The 17,821-nt window shown below is 45.5% G+C and overlaps 1 protein-coding gene across 1 annotated transcript; it reads left to right on the plus strand.

Annotated features, from left to right (window-relative positions):
- The first annotated feature begins 10,097 nt into the window (after positions 1 to 10,097).
- Positions 10,098 to 17,054, plus strand: LOC119870876 (zinc finger protein 134-like). The gene is made up of 3 exons (XM_038527565.1): positions 10,098 to 10,385; positions 14,553 to 14,652; positions 15,269 to 17,054. Exons 2-3 carry the CDS (start codon positions 14,613 to 14,615, stop codon positions 16,492 to 16,494), a joined length of 1,266 nt encoding a protein of 421 aa, XP_038383493.1. The 5' UTR covers positions 10,098 to 10,385; positions 14,553 to 14,612; the 3' UTR covers positions 16,495 to 17,054.
- The last annotated feature ends 767 nt before the right edge of the window (positions 17,055 to 17,821 follow it).

Consider the following 17,821-nt stretch of genomic DNA (forward strand, 5'->3'; position numbering starts at 1 on the left):
GGTTCCATATCCAGCACAGAGCTCGACATGGGGCTCCATCTCATGACCCTGAGATCATGATCTGAGCCAAAATCAAGAGTTGGACGCTTAACTGACTAAGCCACTCAGGCACCCCTATTATATTTTTGAAAGTGTCTCATGTAAAGTGCAGTTTAATGTATATAAAATAAAACGTGTACCTAAATTATCTAAATACTTTAATCCAATATATATAAGCAATTTGTTTGTTATGAAGGATAAATCATAATGAAATAAATTTCTAGCTTCTAGTCAACTCAAGAGAAACACTATGTCTCATAGAAAGAGCTCTTCTTTTTCTTCATTAGCCCACTGTCCTCTAATTGAAAATATGCATGTTTTCTTTAAGGAATTTAACTTGTGTTAATTTGGGCTCAAGGTTTTATATAAGTACTCAGTGGCATACCTTGAATGGGAAGCTTCACTGCCTGGGAATGTTGAATCACTTAAGTGTTTCCCAAAGAAAACTGCCTACCTTATATAATTCCAGAGCTAGGTACTAGGCAACAAGAGGCCACTCCTGGAACCCAAAGCTCCCTGGAATTGTTCAAACCAGCCAATTCTCAGCTGTTTGCTCTGCTCTGCCTTGCCTTTCCTATAGAAAACACAGTAAAGTCTCTTGGCTCCTGCTTTTGTGTCCTAACCAAAACCTGGTGTTGCATCTGTAGCCTTTTGTGTTATGCTGTGCCTCTCATTTCTAGGGAAATGGTAACATTAAACTTTTCTCTCAATGGCATTGACCCATCTATGTTGTCACTAAGTCACCTTTATAAACTAAGACATGGGCCCAAATCAACCTCCCTTGGCTATATAATACTATATCTCATACTCCATTTCTTGGCGCCCTCATCTTCTCTTTTCTATTGTGCCTACCACATTTTAACATTGTACATAATTGAGTTTATATTCATATTTCTTCCTCTGTCTTTTTTGAATACTGTACAGTGTAAGCTCTTTGATGGTTGGGGTCTTTGTCTCTTGTTTGCAATTTGTTTCATGCACTTAAGATAGTGCCTGAAATGCAAGCGGTGTTCATTGAATGTTTGTCATAGCTATGAATAGGCGTGGTATTACAGTATCATTGTTCATCTTCATCATTCTGACACTTTCTAAATGTTTTAATTCTCCCTCAAAGTAGACATTCAGCATTTTCAAGAATGGAAAAAGATCACATTTTGGAGACTACACCCTGTTGTATTCAATGTTTCAGCCTCCGTGTGTATTCAGCTTCATTCTCTCACTTCTCAGACTTTGGTGTCTCCATCTCAATTTTTGCTGACATCTTAACCATTTTCATTTGTCACAGATATACCCCCTGGAGCCATTTTTGAGTATATCTATGCATAACTACAGAATTATATTGACAGCTTTCAGTAATTAAATAATTCTTTTTATTCTTCCTTTCTTCCTTGCCTTCCTCTCTCCTTCCTTCCTTTTTCTTTTCTTCCTTCCTTTCCTACCTCTTGTTATATCTAGAGCAGCAAGTTATACATATGGACACCATAAACAGAAGGCCAAATTAAGGAGTCTTTATTAAAAGCCAGCGGCTGCAAGGTGGTTCATGCACTCCAAAATCTCGCAGCCCTGAGTAAGCTCAGGGATAGGTTAATAAAGGCATAAACTTATCCTGTTGACAGTTTCTGTTGAGTCCTAGTAGCTTGCTAAGCATTGTACAGAAGCCAAAAAGCTGGGTGAAGCAAATGTCTATGGTATACTTCCTGAAACCTTGGGTATTGGGTATTGCAGTTTAAACAGACATAAGGTCATAAAAACAGCAGCTATCTACAAGAAGGTGTTTTTTATGCTAAGATTCTGGTATCTCATTCCCCACTGGTTTCAATATTATGATTCAAATCATTGATTCATCAATGCTTGGTAACAGGTCATATGTTGGCTTTACTATTAGTAGTTTTACTGAGTTAATTTGTCTTTTGATAAAATTTACAATCCAATTGATGATACAAGATCCTACTGTTATGGCTAATAATAAGAGGATGAGGGGTCCCACAGTGGCTGACACAAAGGTGGTGACCCATGGTGACCAGTTAAACAATTTTTTAAAAAGATTTTATTTATTTATTCATGAGAAACACACACACACAGAGAGAGAAGAAAAGACACAGGCAGAGGGAGAAGCAGGCTCCATTCAGGGAGCCTGACGTGGGACTCGATCCCCAGTCTCCAGGATCACACCCTGGGCTGTAGATGGCACCAAACTGCTGTGCCACCGGGGCTGCCCTAAACAAGTTTTTAAATGCATCCATTTTTTGTAGCCCTTGTTTAGCCTTTTAATTCCATATTTTTAAGGTGCCCCTCATTCTCGTCCTATACCTATTTTTATGTAATTTTTTAAAAAAAGCATTTTATCTTTTGCAAGTCTTTTTCTTTTTTAAAGATTTATTTATTTATTTTTATTTATGATAGACACTGAGAGAGAGAGAAAGAGGCAGAGACACAGGAGGAGGGAGAAGCAGGCTCCATGCCGGGAGCCCGACGTGGGACTCGAACCCGGGACTCCAGGATCGGGCCCGGGCCAAAGGCAGGCGCCAAACCGCTGAGCCACCCAGGGATCCCTATTTTTATGTAATTTTTAAACAAGGAGCAAAGGTCTGGTTTTAGATTAGTCTCTCCCCAAACAGCTTGTGTAACACTTGTAAATATTTCCTCTGTAATCCCATTTCTGAGTTTCCATATAGTTTGGGGTTTAGGTTAGTGGGGATTTACAGATTTACTTGTACAGAACATGGTAAGAATTAGGATTAGGGAACACTCGAGAGTCTTATCTTTAGAGGATCCTGGGTTTCCTGGACCTTTTGTGTTGTTTTGTCCTTTTTTGACATGGGAGTGGTGTAGCCAGGTGAGGATGCTGCTGACTTTAATGGCTGTTGGTGTGGTTAAGACGACCGTGTATGGTCCCTTCCAAGTGGGAATTAGTCCCTGGGTGGTAAACTTCTTTATCCAAACTGAGTCTCCAGGCTGGAAAGGGTGTACTGGATCTGTTGATGATATAGACTAAGCTTCTGGACTTGTTTATGAATCACCTCCTGGGTGAGTTGTAGGGCCTATAAAACCTTGATTAGAGAGTGATTATGAATTTCAGCGTTTAACTCCTTTTGGAGTTTGGGGAGAATGGGAGGGGGACTGCCAAACACAATTTTACAGGGGGTGAACTCCTCCTGATAAGGGGTACATCTTGCCCTCAGGAGGGCAAGGGGGAATAAAGTAGTCCAGTTTTCACCAGTTTTTAGAGTAAGTTTCGTCAAAGTTTTTTTTTTTTATTTTAAATTTTTATTCTTTTAAGATTTTATTTATGTACTCCTGAGAGACATAGAGAGAGAGGCAGAGACACAGGCAGAGGGAGAAGCAGGCTCCATGCAAGGAGCCCGATGTGGACCAGAATGTGAACCTGGGAATCCAGGATCACGTCCTGAGCCAAAGGCAGGCCCTCAACTGCTGAGCCACTCAGGCATCCCAAGGTTTGTTTGTTTGTTTGTTTTTTTAGAGTTCTATTCATTCACTCTACCTGCCCCGAACTTTGGGGGGCAGTAATGTAATTTCTAATTAATATTTAGGGCTTTAGCAATGTCTCGGGAGATTTTAGCTGTAAAAACAGGGCCATTATTTTTTTTAAGATTTTATTTATTTATTCATGAGACACACACACAAACACACACAGAATGAGAGAGAGAGAGAGAGAGAGAGAGAGAGAGAGGCAGAGACACAGGTGGGAGAAGCAGGCTCCATGCAGGGAGCCTGATGTGGGACTCCATTCTGGGACTCCAGGACCACGCCCCAGGCCGAAGACAGGCACTAAACCGCTGAGCCACCCAGGGATCCCCAAGGCCATTATGTGAACCAATAGTTGTTGGTAGGCCAAATCTAGGAATGATTTCCTGGAGTAATTTTTTGACTGCCATTGTTGCCGTTTTCACCCTTGTGGGATAGGCTTCTGCCCATCCAGAAAAGGTATCTACAAAGACCAGGAGATATTTATATCCTGCTGCTGAGGATTTTATTTCTGTGAAGTCTATTTCCCAATGTTCCCCTGGGGAGACTCCCTTTAACTGAATTCCAAGAGGAGCTTTCTTTCCCTGCTTTGCATTTACCTGTGCACAGATGATATATCTAGAGACAAGGTGGTCTATTAAGCTACTTAGGTTAGGAATATAATATCTATATTTTTTTAACAGTTCACTGAGCTTTGTTTGACCTAAATGTGTTGACTGGTGCAATTGGTTAATTAAAGTCTGACCTAGAGTCTCAGGGACCAGTAACCTTCTGTCTGGTAGGATTCACCATCCATTTGTTTCCAGGCAGGCGCCTTTCTGTGTGGCCAGATTGTTTTCTGCTTCCATGTAAGTAGATGAGGTAGGTAGTTCCAGATTGGGTACAGTCATTAAGATCTGTAAAAGACCCACTGGTTTTTGTGCTACCTCTCAGGCTACCTGGTCTGCCATTCAATTTCCTCTGGCTTCAGTTGAGCCCCCTTCTGATGTCCCTTGCAGTGGACTATGGCAACAACCGCCTTGGGCAGCCATATGGCCTTTAGCAAGGCTAGGATTTCTTTCTTGTTTTTAATGTTATCACCTGTTGAGGTTAGTAGCTGCCTTTCTTGATATATTGTGCCATGGACATGTGCTTGGCAAATGCACACCTACTATCACTATAGATGGTTATAATCTTTTCTTTTGCATTACAGAGAGCCTGGTTGAGGGCAACAAGTTCAGCCTTTTGAGCCAAAGTTCCTCTGTTAAGGGATTGCACCCAGATGACCTGATCCAAAGTCACTACCACTGCCCCCTCGTACCTGATTTCTTCCTGGACATACTTGTTGCCATCAGTGAACAACACCGCATCAGAAGCAGGCAGCGGCACATCCTTCAGGTCCAGGTGAGCAGTCTGTACTATATCAATCGTTTTCAGGCAGTTGTGTATCAGTTCTTCCGGGTCATCATCTGGAAGCAAGCTTGCAGGGTTTATAGCCAGAGTTTTTTTTTTTTTTAAGATTTATTTATTTATTTATCTATTTATTTATTATAGATACAGAGAGAGAGAGAGAGAGAGAGAGAGGCAGAGACACAGGAGGAGGGAGAAGCAGGCTCCATGCCAGGAGCCCGACGTGGGACTCGATCCTGGGACTCCAGGATCGCGCCCTGGGCCAAAGGCAGGCGCCAAACTGCTGAGCCACCCAGGGATACCCTATAGCCAGAGTTTTTTGAAACTTAATGTGAGGCTAATCTAACAGAAGGGCCTGAAACTGAGTAACCTGAGCATTTGACATCCAATGCTTTGGTGCCCCTTGGAGTAAGTTTTCGACCCATGGGGTGCTGTTAATAAGAGTTCTTGCCCCAATGTCAGTTTTTCCACTTCTTTGATCAACAGGGCAGCTGCAACCACCACTTGGAGGCATGCTGGCCATCTGGCTGCAGCTGGATCCAGTCTTTTGGACAGATAGACCACGGGTCTCTTCCAGGGCCCCAGTGTTTGGATTAGGACCTCTTACACTATTCCCTGCCTTTCATGTATATAGAGATGGAAAGGCTTTGTGACATCCAGTAAGGCCAGTGCAGGGGCTGAGGTCAGAGCCCTTTTTAACTGTTCAAAGCCCTGTTCATGAGTTTCAGCCTATTCCAGTGGCTGGGTCCCCCCTGCCCCACCTTGCTGGAATATAGGGGCTTAGCAATCTCAGCAAACCCTGGAATCCATAGGCAGCAATATCCAACCACCCCCAGGAATTCTTGTATCTGCTGCTTAGTTTTAGGTGTGGGAATTTATAGAATGGCTTTGATTCTACTAAGAGAAAGGGTCCGTTCACCATTGCTGATATTGTATCCCAGGTATGTAACTGAGAGGGAGCATAGTTGTGCCTTTTCAGCTGAGGCATGTAGCCCAGAGTCTGTAAGGTTTCTAAGAGATCCTCAGTAGCTTTTTGACATTTAGCCTCATTATCAGAGGCCAATAGGAGGTCATCCACATACTGAAGTAGAGTGCATTTAGGATGTCCTCGTTGGAACATGTGGAGGTCTGAATTTAGAGCCTCGTCGAATAGAGTGGGAGAATTTTTGAATCCCTGTGGCAACCTAGTCCAAGTCAATTGTCCAGAGAAGCCTCCTTCTGTATCTGTCCATTCAAAGGCAAAGATAGGCTGACTGATGGGTGCCAAGGGAATGCTAAAAAAAGCATCCTTTAAGTCCAGAACTGTATAGAATTTGCACTCTGGAGTTAGGAGGCTTAATAAAGTATAAGGGTTAGGGACTGTGGGGTATGTAGTCTCTACCATTTGTTTATTTCTCTGAGGTCTTGTACTGGCTGATAGTCATTAGTTCCTGGTTTCTGGACAGGAAGCAGAGGGGTATTCCAAGACAACTGGCAAAGGACTAGAATTCCTGCTTGTCTCAGTCCAGAGATATGTATAGTGATGCCTCTTCTTGCATTCAAACTTATGGGGTATTGTTTTATCTGGACAGGAGTGGCAGTGGCTAATAGCTGCATTATTACTGGGGTCTGATGACTCATAAAACCCTGCGGTTTTATGAGAGGTCAAAGGTCCCATCGGCCCGGAGGGTTGTCTTCTGCCCATACCCAGGGAAACTTTTCTTGGAGTTTGGAAAGATATTTGGAAGGCTCTGGAAGGCCGATATTCACCCTTTCTTGTAGCATATACTCTTCTGATAGTGGACAGGTGAGGAGGATCCGCGTTGGGGGTTGAGGAGTTTGTTCTGTGGGTTCTAGTCCTTGCCCGATTGATCATCAGGATGGCCTTTGTTTTTTCTAATGAAATAGTAGCTTAAAGCTTTTGGAGGAAGTCGCACCTGAGCAGGGGCTACGGCATCCTGGAATAACTACGAATGAGTAAATGACTGTGTTTTTTTCCTAGATCCACAGTCCATAGGGTGGTCCATGGGCATGAGACAGATTATCTGGTGGCCCCTTGAATGGAGGTTTTATGAGAGGTCAAAGTTCCCATCGGCTCGGTCAAGACTGAAAGAGCTGCACCAGTGTCTACTTTTTGGATTTCAGCTGGCTTCTTTTCCTTTTTTCAGATGTGAAAAGAGTGACTAGGAGCTGTTGACAGTCATCTCAGGTAGGCTGATGTGTATGAAAAACTGATTCTAAGAGGCTAATCAGAGTCTGTGGTTTTTCTGAGAAAGGGGGATTTGGGGCTTTTCAATTGTAAAGGTCACTCATGGAGAATGGGACAAATACAATGTCAGTTGTCAGTTGGGGGAGCTTCCCTCAGGGGAAGGAGAGCTTCCCCTCTATGGTTTTCTTGTTTATTTTCTTCCTGAGTGTGACTTTGGGTGTGTGTGGGTGAAATCACAGACTCACTCCTGTCATTTTTTTCTTCCCCCTCTGGGCCTATCCCTGGTTGTTTGAGGGTTGTAAGAGGGCAGGAAGTCAGCCTCATCAGGAGACAACTGGAGGACAGGGGCTCCCTCCCGTGGGCCCCTCCTAGTTGTTGACTTTTGCTGCATTATGAGGACATGGGTTTCAGTTTTTAGAGCGCATGTTTTTAATCAAAGAGGTGGATTTTGGACCAGAGCGAGCCATTGGTCAATAAATGGGAACTGGTCTGGGTGGTCCGGCCTTCCTGTCACAACATTCCAAACAGTCTGTGCTAGATGGGGATCAAAAGATCCCACATCTGGCCAACCAACTCCAAAGATGGGTCACTCAAGTTCGCATAGTGTTCTCAGAGTTCCCAGGGTTAACTTAACCCCATAATCACAGTTTTTCTTAAATGCTTTTTTTTTTTAATGTCTTAACATGTACCCCAGTTGGGTTTTAGCCGTGCTGGGGCACCCCCCCCCCATAAAGACTGAGATCAGAAGGAGAAAGAGTTTGAGGTTTGTGGGGAGAGCCAGACTAGTTGGTCATCCAGCACAGGCAGAACAACGTCCTGCAGGAATTATATTAAAGTTTTGATAACATTCATAAAGAACCAGAAGAAGAACCAAAACAAAGATCAAGAAGATTTCAATAGGCTCAGTCAGTTCATGAATAAGGAGAGACAAAAGAGGAGAGAGAACAGAAGGAGGAACTGGGTTCAGGTAGGGCCAATATTCCCTTCTGGTGGGAAGGGAGATTGAACCCTTGACCAGAAACCTGTCACCTGAGTCTTAAGACTGGCAGCCGTGCTACTCACTTTTAAATGGCTGACAGGTGCCCGATGTTTTTTTTGAGGTTGTTCGTGTGTGTGTGTGTGTGTGTGTGTGTGTGTAAAGATGTCAGCTGACAGAAGAGAGTAGAGGAATTGGCCAAAACGTGTAAAACTAGGAGGGACCCCCACTGGGTCCCTTAACCAGAAACCAGGAGGGACCCTCCCTGGGTCTCCCAAACAGAAACCAGGAGGGATCCCTGCTGGGTCCCCCAAGCAGAAACCGGGAGTGACCCCCCCTCCCCCCGGTCCCTTAAGTACAAAACAGGAGGGACCCCCTCTGGGTCCCTTAACCAGAAGCCCCTTCCTAACATCTTCGGGGGAGCCTGTGGAGGGGAGTTCAGACTAGGTCTGGTCCTCCAGCTTCCACCCAGATGGACCAGTCTCCAGGTAAACAGGTGACACCTCAGGAATTTACAGGTGACTCCGTGGGTATTTTGGGGGTTGGACGTCCTCGTTTCTCTTGTCAGGCTGTCATAGCCTCGAAGAGAAGCCTCCGGGCCCTGGAACGTCTCAGGGGGCGCCTCCCCTAGAGATTTGTCGCAATCCCGGCAGCACTGGCAGAGAGGCCCTCAGCCCAATAGGCGTCAGAACCGAGCGACAGAGATCACTCGGGGATCTCGCTGGGGCCTCCAAATGTTATAGCTAGAGCAGCAACTTATATAGATGGACGCCATAGTTAGAAGGCCAAATTAAGGAGTCTTTATTGAAAGCCAGCAGCTGCAAGGTGGTTCATGCACTCCAAAATCTCGCAGCCCTGAGTAAACTCAGGGATAGGTTAATAAAGGCATAAACCTATCCTGTTGACAGTTTCTGTTGAGTCCTAGTAGCTTGCTAAGCATTGTACAGAAGCCAAAAAGCTGGGTAAAGCAAATGTCTATGGTATACTTCCTGAAACCCTGGGTATTGGGACATTTTGCAGTTTAAACAGACATAAGATTACAAAAATAGCAGCTATATACAAGATGGTGTTTCTTATGCTAAGCCCCTGGTATCTCACTCTTTCCTTCCTTCCTTCACTTCCCTGCCCACCCCCCATCCTCCTTCTCCTGTGCTTCATCATTTACCAAAAATAATCTCAACTCCCAATTCAGACACTGTCCCTCTAATTGCAAATGAAGTGAAAAGCACTTCCTAGCAAAGAAATGAGATCTTGATGCTCCAAATCCTTATTTCTGGGTTTGGATAGTCACCTTTGCACATTTACTGCCACCAGTCCTGGCACTTTAGAAAGCATTTATAATGACCCTTTTCAGATAGTCGGCATATTCCTAGAGCGAAATCAATATATCTTAGCTTTGGGCTAAGAAGGATCATTTGAATTACAGGGTGCTACATGCTGGTTTTTAAATCCATATAGATTGGGACGCCTGCATGGCTCAGCGGTTGAGTGTCTGCTTTAGCTCAGGGCATGATCCCGGAGTACCAGGATCAAGTCCCATATCAGGTTTCCTCCATGGAGCCCGCTTCTCCCTCTGCCTTTATCTTCTCTCTCTCTCTCTTTTTTTTTTCTATGTCTTTAATGAATGAACAAAATCTTTTAAATATTTAAATAAAAAAATAAAAACTAGCAAGGAAATATACGTGGACTGTGAGTGGACTCAAAGTAGTTTGACAAGATATGTCCATGTGGTTTTGTGGCTTTGGGGAATACCTACAAGAAAGTTACCATTCTTGCGCCCTCCCGCAGACTACACAAGCACGGAATCTGGGCGTGCGCTCTTTAAGAGGACTGAAGCCCCGCCCAGTCCTCTGACCCTCGAGGCACAGTTTCCCAGAGCCCAACGCTGGAAGCCACAGCCTTAGCACCCGCAGGGAGCAAGTCCAAGAATCACTAGGGCCGATTGGTCAGGGAAACTACATTACCCAGAAATCCCTGCGCCGCGCGGTGGCGGCATTATTAAAAGTGCGCGGAAGACGCTGGGCGGGACTTCCGGTGTCTTCCTCGCGGCGGACATTTTGTCCGCTCCTGGTGTAGCTTTCGGTGTAGAGCTTCTGGAGCTCTGGTTGGGTTCGGAGTGACAGACGCCGGAAGGCGCGGGAAGAGACCCTGTGTCTACCGGGAAGAGGCTTGGCGGTGGCAGCACCCGCGAAGGCTCCGCGGCCAGGGCCTAGCCACGGCAATGCTCTGGTCCCGAACTGGGACTCTTCACAGCTCCTTGTGGTCCAGATTGTGATGGCGGCGACCGCGGTGATGGATCCCGCGTAGGTGGGTACTCTGTTCACCGGACCTTGACGCGTTTTGGGGTTCTGAATCACGAAGCCCTGAAAGAGGGGCACCAGTTGAAGTCGTTGCAGCCCAGTCTCCGATGTCCTGGGCCACGGGGGCGTTTGCAGGGGGGGAGCCCCCATTTCTAACAGCCGGTGGGATGAGCCGTCGAAGTGCCTGTTCTTGGCCGTTCGACTAGCACGAGCACAGGCTTGGAGGCGCCACTGAGCCGGGAGGATTCAGGAAACCAGAGTGCTCGTGTTTGCAGGGAGCATGGCAGGGGAACCTTGTGCCTTCATGGCGAGGACTCTTGGAGCGATGGAAGAACAGATGTGGTCTGGCTTGGGGGAGTACACATTACGGCCGAGTGGGTGGTGGACTTGGAGGCGAGGAGGCCGCAGACTTTGGAGGTTTTGTGGTGCTTGGATTGGAGCCATGGCGAGCAAGTTGGAGGTGGAGAAATGGAGTTTTAAAGGTAAAACCAATAGGGTTTCCCGCTGTCAGATAATGGCTGTACGTGAACGAAGGAATGAGGGACCTTCACAGTTTTGTTTTCCCTTTTTCCCCCCTTGAACTTCGGTGGGAATGGGTCCGTTGGAGCAGGAAGCTCCTTTGAAGGAATCAGGAGTTGTATTTTGGATGTGGTAAATCTAAGGTGTCCCTAGGGCATTTGGCCATGCAGGTCTGGACTTCAGGGAAGGAGCTGTGTTGGAGACCAATGAGGGACGAGGCCTCAAGTCAAAGCCTGGAGAGCAGATTCTGAGGAAGAATTTTAAGGATGTCTTTATCTCACGTAGTCCTTGAGGTGAGATATTGGAGGGCAGGGAAAAAGAGGTGACATTCTTCATTACCTTCAGAAGGAAGCATGTGAAAGAGTTCTGGCTGGTCTTAGCTGGAGGAAAGGGCTGTAGGGTATAAGGAACCTGACATGAGATGCAGAGGCAGGAGCGAGGTGCTATAAATTTGCCACTCTGTGGGCTCAGCAAAGGCACTGCCTGAAGAACAGAGGAAAAGTCAGCCTGGCTAGTGGAGCAGCCTCAGCCAAATCCAGGACGCTGGCACATCAATTCCCCAACTCTTAAGTAAGAGAGATTGTGAACATCTCTAATGAAGGGCCTCCAGCAGGCTCACCTTCAGAGGAGTATGTTACAGTTAGGCTGCTTTGGCGAAAGGCCAGTGTGCACATGGCTGGTATACATAAGCAGATGTATGGATATAAGTTTCTGTTAATGCTTAATAATTTGCTTGCCTCTAAGTATTTGATTATGATGAAAGTCTTAAATATCACATCTTCTTAAAAGCTTAAAGCTTAAAAATAAATAGTATCAAAACCTGTCCCTTCATTTGTACCACAACCAATTGGAAAAATGTGAAGCTTGTGGAGAGGAAAAACTAATTCAAAGATCCTTGACATGTATTAACCTGTTGCTACAAACTGTAGCCCTGTTAGGTGTCTACTGCTGTTATCCCTGCTTTACAGATGAGGACACTGCAACACATCTTTGTTCATGGACACCCAGCTGGTAGAAGGCAACACTGGAGTCTTCGTATTTGAGATTAGACATTCAGAAATTATCCTCACCAAAGGGCAAGGGATAGGGGAATAGTTCAGTCCATGATACCCCACTCTGGTTACCTGCCACTCTCAGCTTCCTCCTTCTGCCAGGTTGCTTTGATGGTAGAAGCACTTAGGATCTCTGCATAGGTGAGTGCAGAGTATGCAGGTCCTGATTCATCATGCCCCACTTGGCCATGATCTTGGCAACCCACTATGGGAAATGGTGGTGTCTCAGGAGTCTTCACTTATCCTTCTACTTGCCTTTGAGTTTGGGAGTGCCAGTGTTACTAATGGTCTTTTGCCTTGAATCCAGTGCAGTGGGATGAAGTGTGGAACGGTGCTCCAGGCACTAGAACCAGCAGGTGCAAAAACATCACTTGAGGCTGAACTAGGAGTGTTTAGGGAGCCTCAGGTCTCCATTATGTCTGGTGTGATCAGAGAGCAGGGGACAGGCAGGATTCAACCCCAGAATGGCAGCCTGTGGAGCTGGGCTTCTATTGGGAGCCATGGAATGTTTGGAGCAGAGGAGGGAGTGAACTGACTGGTCTTGACAGGCTTTCTCTGGCTGCATGGTGAAAAATGACTGGGGTCAGGAAAGATCACTTTTGATGATGGCTAGACTGGACTGGTGGCTCTGGAGGTGAGGGACAAATGCTTGGATTCTGGATTTTTTTTTTTTTTTCTTTAAGTAGGGCCAACCAGATTTTCTGATGTGGATGGTAAGAGAAAGAATGGGAAGAGTCAAGGATGACCCCACAGCTCCCATAGTTTTTGGACTGAGAAAACATAAGGATGGAAAAACCCTCAATTGAGATGGTGAAGTTGGTGATGGGAGTAGCTTTCAGAAGTAATATCAAGAATTAGGCTTTGACCATGTTGAATCTGAGTGGAGGTACAGGTAGAGAGCTGGACACAGACGTTTGTATTTCAGAGGAGGGATTCAAGTCTCAAAGGTGGCAGCCACTATATGGATTAAATAGAGCTGCTTATCAGATTTATAGAGAGAATCTTTACATCATAGTGGCAGTGCCATTTAGGGTCTAGAAGGGGGTGGACACAGCAGAGTGGGATAGGAGTCACCCAAGGGACAGGAAAAGGGAGGTTAGTGTGCATGGTTGGGAAAGAGGAGGATCTGGCAGGTGGGGAAGTCTTCTAGAGAGAGCATATAGACGTGAGATGGATGTTGGTATAGAGTAGTATTAGAGATGAGATGAATGTGAGGCCAGAGCAAGTGCTTTTCCTTTCGCTGTGTGGTTCCCACATGTTCGTGGTGACCTTTAATGGGATGTGGGGAGTTTAAGTCACGGTAGATTACCTCAGGGGCAGATTGGGTCAGCTGGCAGAGTAACTATGATTGAGGTAGAAGGACAGTGGGTGTGGGCTTTGCATGAGAATTTAGTGTTAAGCCTATGACTATTGAGAATATAGCATCCTTAGTATGTAACAGCAAAGTGGGAAGGAGGCTGGGTTTATCTGACCTATATGTTGTTCTGGATTGCTGAAGTTGAATCAAGGAATAGGGCCTGGAAGGAAGGATTTAAAAATTGGGTTCAGAGTACATGGCGGTGGGGACCATCAACTGGAGCCAGGTAGGATCTTGGATGCATTAACCAAGAATTCTTTGGGTGCTGTGTGCAGATTTGCATGTGGGAGGTGCCTATGTTGTGGATATGCATAGACATGAGGGAGCTCTGGTCTAAAGAACAATATGTACTAGAGATGGGATCTGAATTCATAGCCTGGGGGCTCTAGGGAGAATTCCAAACTCAAATATGTATATGAGATGCATGATCTCTAGACCCCAGGAGAACTAGCTGACAGAAGTGTCTATCTGTCCCCTGCCTGTTCTGGGTTGGACAAAATGATGACTAGAAAGTGGGAAAAGAGTGGGTGGGCACCAGTCACATGAGGGCCTGGTATCTGAGTTGGGGAGCTGGGGAGGAGGGTAAATTGTGGTAGGTAGACCAGGAGTCCTAGGGAGAACTGCTGCCTCTGTGTTCAAGTTGTTGACTTCATACAGGGTCATGTGACTTTCAAGGATGTGTTTGTGTCTTTCTCTTGGGAGAAATGGGGGCTGCATGGTAAGGCCCAGAGATTTGTGTCATAATGCAGTGTTTTCTGTGCTTTGCATTTACGGTCTTGCCAGGTAAGGCCCTGTATGCCCAAGTTTTCTGGGCTGTGCTCTACTCTTTCTTCCCTCAAAGGTTGCCATTTTCTTCCCATAGCTGCCTGGGCACTGCTATTTTCCCTCACTAACCTAGGTTTTCTTAGGTACTGAAGCTCAGCTGTGTATTGCCTCCTTTATTCCTTGTGGTCAGCCCAGTGGACTACCTTGCTTGCCCTTTCCCTTACTATATGGCTCTGCTCACATTCATGATACCTCTGCTCCACATTCTGCCCCTTTCTTATAATAGGCATATTCTTTGGATCTACTTGTGTCATGAATTGCCATAATAGTCACTGCCATGGGGCCCAGTGTGCTGATCCTACAAGATGCTTCTGATACTCATTTTGTAATATTTAGTTGTCTTCATCACTTGTGGATGGGCTGCTCTAGGTCACTGCTTTCCTACTTGCCCTGTCTTTCCTCTATGACTTGTTTCTTCCAGATGCTTTGTGGTTGCTGAACTTAGCAGGGGAAAGAACTCTGAGTGCCTGACTGAGAGGTCATGACTCTAGCCATGGCAGGAGGGACGTGGACAGGCCCTGGTGAGTGGGAGCTTGAAGTGGGTGTGACTTCTGGGCTGGGTTCAACTAGCACCAGAATCCTGTTTGGTGCCCAGGTTGTAGACCATACTTATTTCTATCTTTTTCTCCTTGTTCTTGTCTTTTATGTTCTGACCTCTGACCCAGGGCTGTCCATGCCCACTTTACTAGTGCTCTCTACTATTCCTTCTGCAGTGTTCTTTATTGGACAATGCTAATGTGTCATGACATACATATATCCTTAAATGATTCTAGGATACCAGTTGCTCATTTTAAATCAGATTTTACTGGGCCTGGACATACATTTCTGCATAGCACTCACCAGTAGCCAAGGCCCTTCTAAAAATCATTTGCTGAAGAGTAAATTGGACATCCTGCCTGTTGGTTCTCCCTGAGCTACACCTCATTCTTGTGTATGTCCTTTGTGAAGGCTTCCTCATTCTGTGACCCTTCGGGACCCAGTATTGCACAGCAGCTTTTTCTTTAACCTGATCCCAAATCTGCTGTCCTGCTAATAGCCCCATGAACTAAATCCTGGGTATACTAGACACATTGGTGATAGGGTTGCCCCTTCCCACCAAAGTCATCATGCACTTCAACAGCATTTTTCTGCCTTTAGGTTGTTGGTGTGCAGTGGAGGATGAAGAGGCACCTTCTGAACAGAGTATTTCTATAGAAGTGTCACATGATAGTATTTCCAAGGCAGGTTCATCCACCCAGATGGCTCACCCTTGCGACATATGTGGCCCTATCTTGAAAGATATCTTGCACCAGGAAACACGCCAAGGGCTGAAACCTTACACATGTGGGGCCTGTGGGAAACAATTCTGCTTCACTGCAAACTTTCATCAGCACCAGAAGCAGTACAATGTAGAGAAACTCTTAAGAAGAGACAAAGGGAAGACCTCATTTGTCAAGAACTGTAGAGTTTGTGAAGAACCTCACCTGTCAGAAAAACCTTTTCAATGTGAGGAGGAGCAGACCCTCCAGGTCAGTTTGGGCAGTCACCAGCAGAAGGCCACTCACAGCAAGAAGAAGACAAGGAGCACCAGGAGTGGGGAGGCCTCTCACAGTGGCCAGATGCATTACAGGTGCAGCGAATGTGGGAAGGCCTTCAACCGCAAAGACACACTTGTCCAGCACCAGAGAATCCACACTGGAGAAAGGCCTTATGAGTGCAGTGAATGTGGGAAAGCCTTCAGCCGTAAAGCCACCCTTATCCAACACCAGAGAATTCACACTGGAGAAAGGCCTTATGAGTGCAAAGAATGTGGAAAAGCCTTTAGCCGCAAAGACAACCTTACTCAGCACAAAAGAATTCACACTGGAGAAATGCCTTACAAGTGTAGTGAATGTGGAAAATACTTTAGTCATCATTCCAACCTAATTGTACACCAGAGAGTTCACAATGGAGCGAGGCCTTATAAGTGCAACAATTGTGGGAAAGTCTTCAGGCACAAATCCACACTTGTTCAGCATGAGAGTATTCATACTGGAGAAAATCCTTATGTTTGCAGTGATTGTGGGAAATCCTTTGGTCACAAATATACCCTCATTAAACACCAGAGGATTCACACTGAGGCAAGGCCTTTTGAGTGCATTGAATGTGGGAAATTCTTTAGTCGAAGCTCTGACTTTATTGCACATCAGAGAGTTCACACAGGGGAAAGGCCATTTGTGTGCAGCAAATGTGGGAAAGATTTCATCAGAACATCCCACCTTGTTAGGCACCAAAAAGTTCACACTGGAGAAAGGCCATATGAGTGCAATGAGTGTGGGAAAGCCTATAGTTTAAGTTCCCACCTCATTCGGCACCAGAAAGTTCACACTGCAGGAAGGCTTTAGGAGTGCTCTCAACAGGACTCATACGGAGAGGAGCTCTATGATTGCCCTTTGAGAGGAAGACATCAATCAGATGTTGAAACTCATATCTGAACATTAACACTGGGGAGATACCTTATGAATGCCAGGTACAGGGAAGGTTTCATGAATTGTGTTGCACTTTCAGACCTACTCAGGTCTTTGCCAGATTTGTCACTCAATGCCTGTGGCTGAAACCATGTCTGCTCTATCAGCTTAGTTACCGTTATGTCCTCAGGGAAGGTAGAACTTTGTACTCTCCAGTCCCTAGAGGGAAATAATAAGAATCCTGAATTAAATGGGATTCCTCATTCCCTCCCCACTGACTGGTTAAAAGTGTGGACCTTACATACATCTTTAGCCAAGAGGATCTGAGCTGTGTTCTGGTGGCTTACAAAAAAGGTTTACTTTCTTCATAGTGTTGGTCTCATGTGGTACTTATAACAGATTTTCCAGCCTTCAAGTCACCCAACCTGGAGAACTACTTACTTCTGTTGCTCTGGTTTCTATGATAATAAAGACCTTATTATTTAAGCCATTGTTAATTTTGGACATTCTTTTTACTGTTTGGAGTGGTTAGAAAACAATTAGGCCATGCAAAACTGAAGAGATAAACTGGGAGGGGGGTGCTCCTGGTTTCATGTGCCTCAACTGAAAGAGCAGGTTGACAGGGAAACATTCTCAGTCTACTTCTGGTATTGCTGACAAAAGTTTCTCAGGGGTTTGTGGGCCTGATGTCTGGATTTCAGAGTTATTTAAGAGCCCAGACATCACTTTGATGGTGATGTTGAGGGAGGTTGTGACAGCCTTCAATATGTTTGAGACCAGCATGGATTGAGTGTCTTATTTCCAGCATATGTGCCATATTTCACAGCACAGTTGAGGGGAAGCTGTTTCTGAGGACCTGCCAAGTGCCATATGCCATGAAGGCCAGAATCTGATCTGGTACCCAGGTCTCTGGCTGCAAGACTTACCAACCCAGGAAGGAAACAAAACTGATGCCAAGACACAGTGTGAATAATTGGGCCTGGGGACTGGCAAATGAGAGTGGATGTTCCCATTTTAAAAAGACATCCACAAACATACCAGTCACTATGGCTGTATGAGATTGGGATGCATGGCAATTCTTAGCATCTCCAGAGCTTTGTCACTCTGACCAAGGTCAGTGACAGAGCAAAGAATGTAAATTTTATTTCGATTTCTGTACCTCTCTGGGCTCTATATCTAGTGTCTTTGCTGCATAGGCAAGAACTCTGGGGTATACATTGTGGTCCAGGGATGTAGATTTTGTGACCAGCCAGAGATTCTGGTG

The sequence above is a fragment of the Canis lupus genome, chromosome 1 (assembly GCF_011100685.1).
Source record: "Canis lupus familiaris isolate Mischka breed German Shepherd chromosome 1, alternate assembly UU_Cfam_GSD_1.0, whole genome shotgun sequence".
NCBI lineage: Eukaryota > Metazoa > Chordata > Mammalia > Carnivora > Canidae > Canis > Canis lupus.

Excerpts from the sequence above, each read along its gene's own strand:
- LOC119870876 (XM_038527565.1), top strand. The coding sequence starts at position 14,613 with ATGACTCTAGCCATGGCAGGAGGGACGTGGACAGGCCCTG. Across the intron at positions 14,653-15,268 it reads AGGGACGTGGACAGGCCCTG|GTTGTTGGTGTGCAGTGGAG; the intron begins GTGAGTGGGAGC and ends TTCTGCCTTTAG.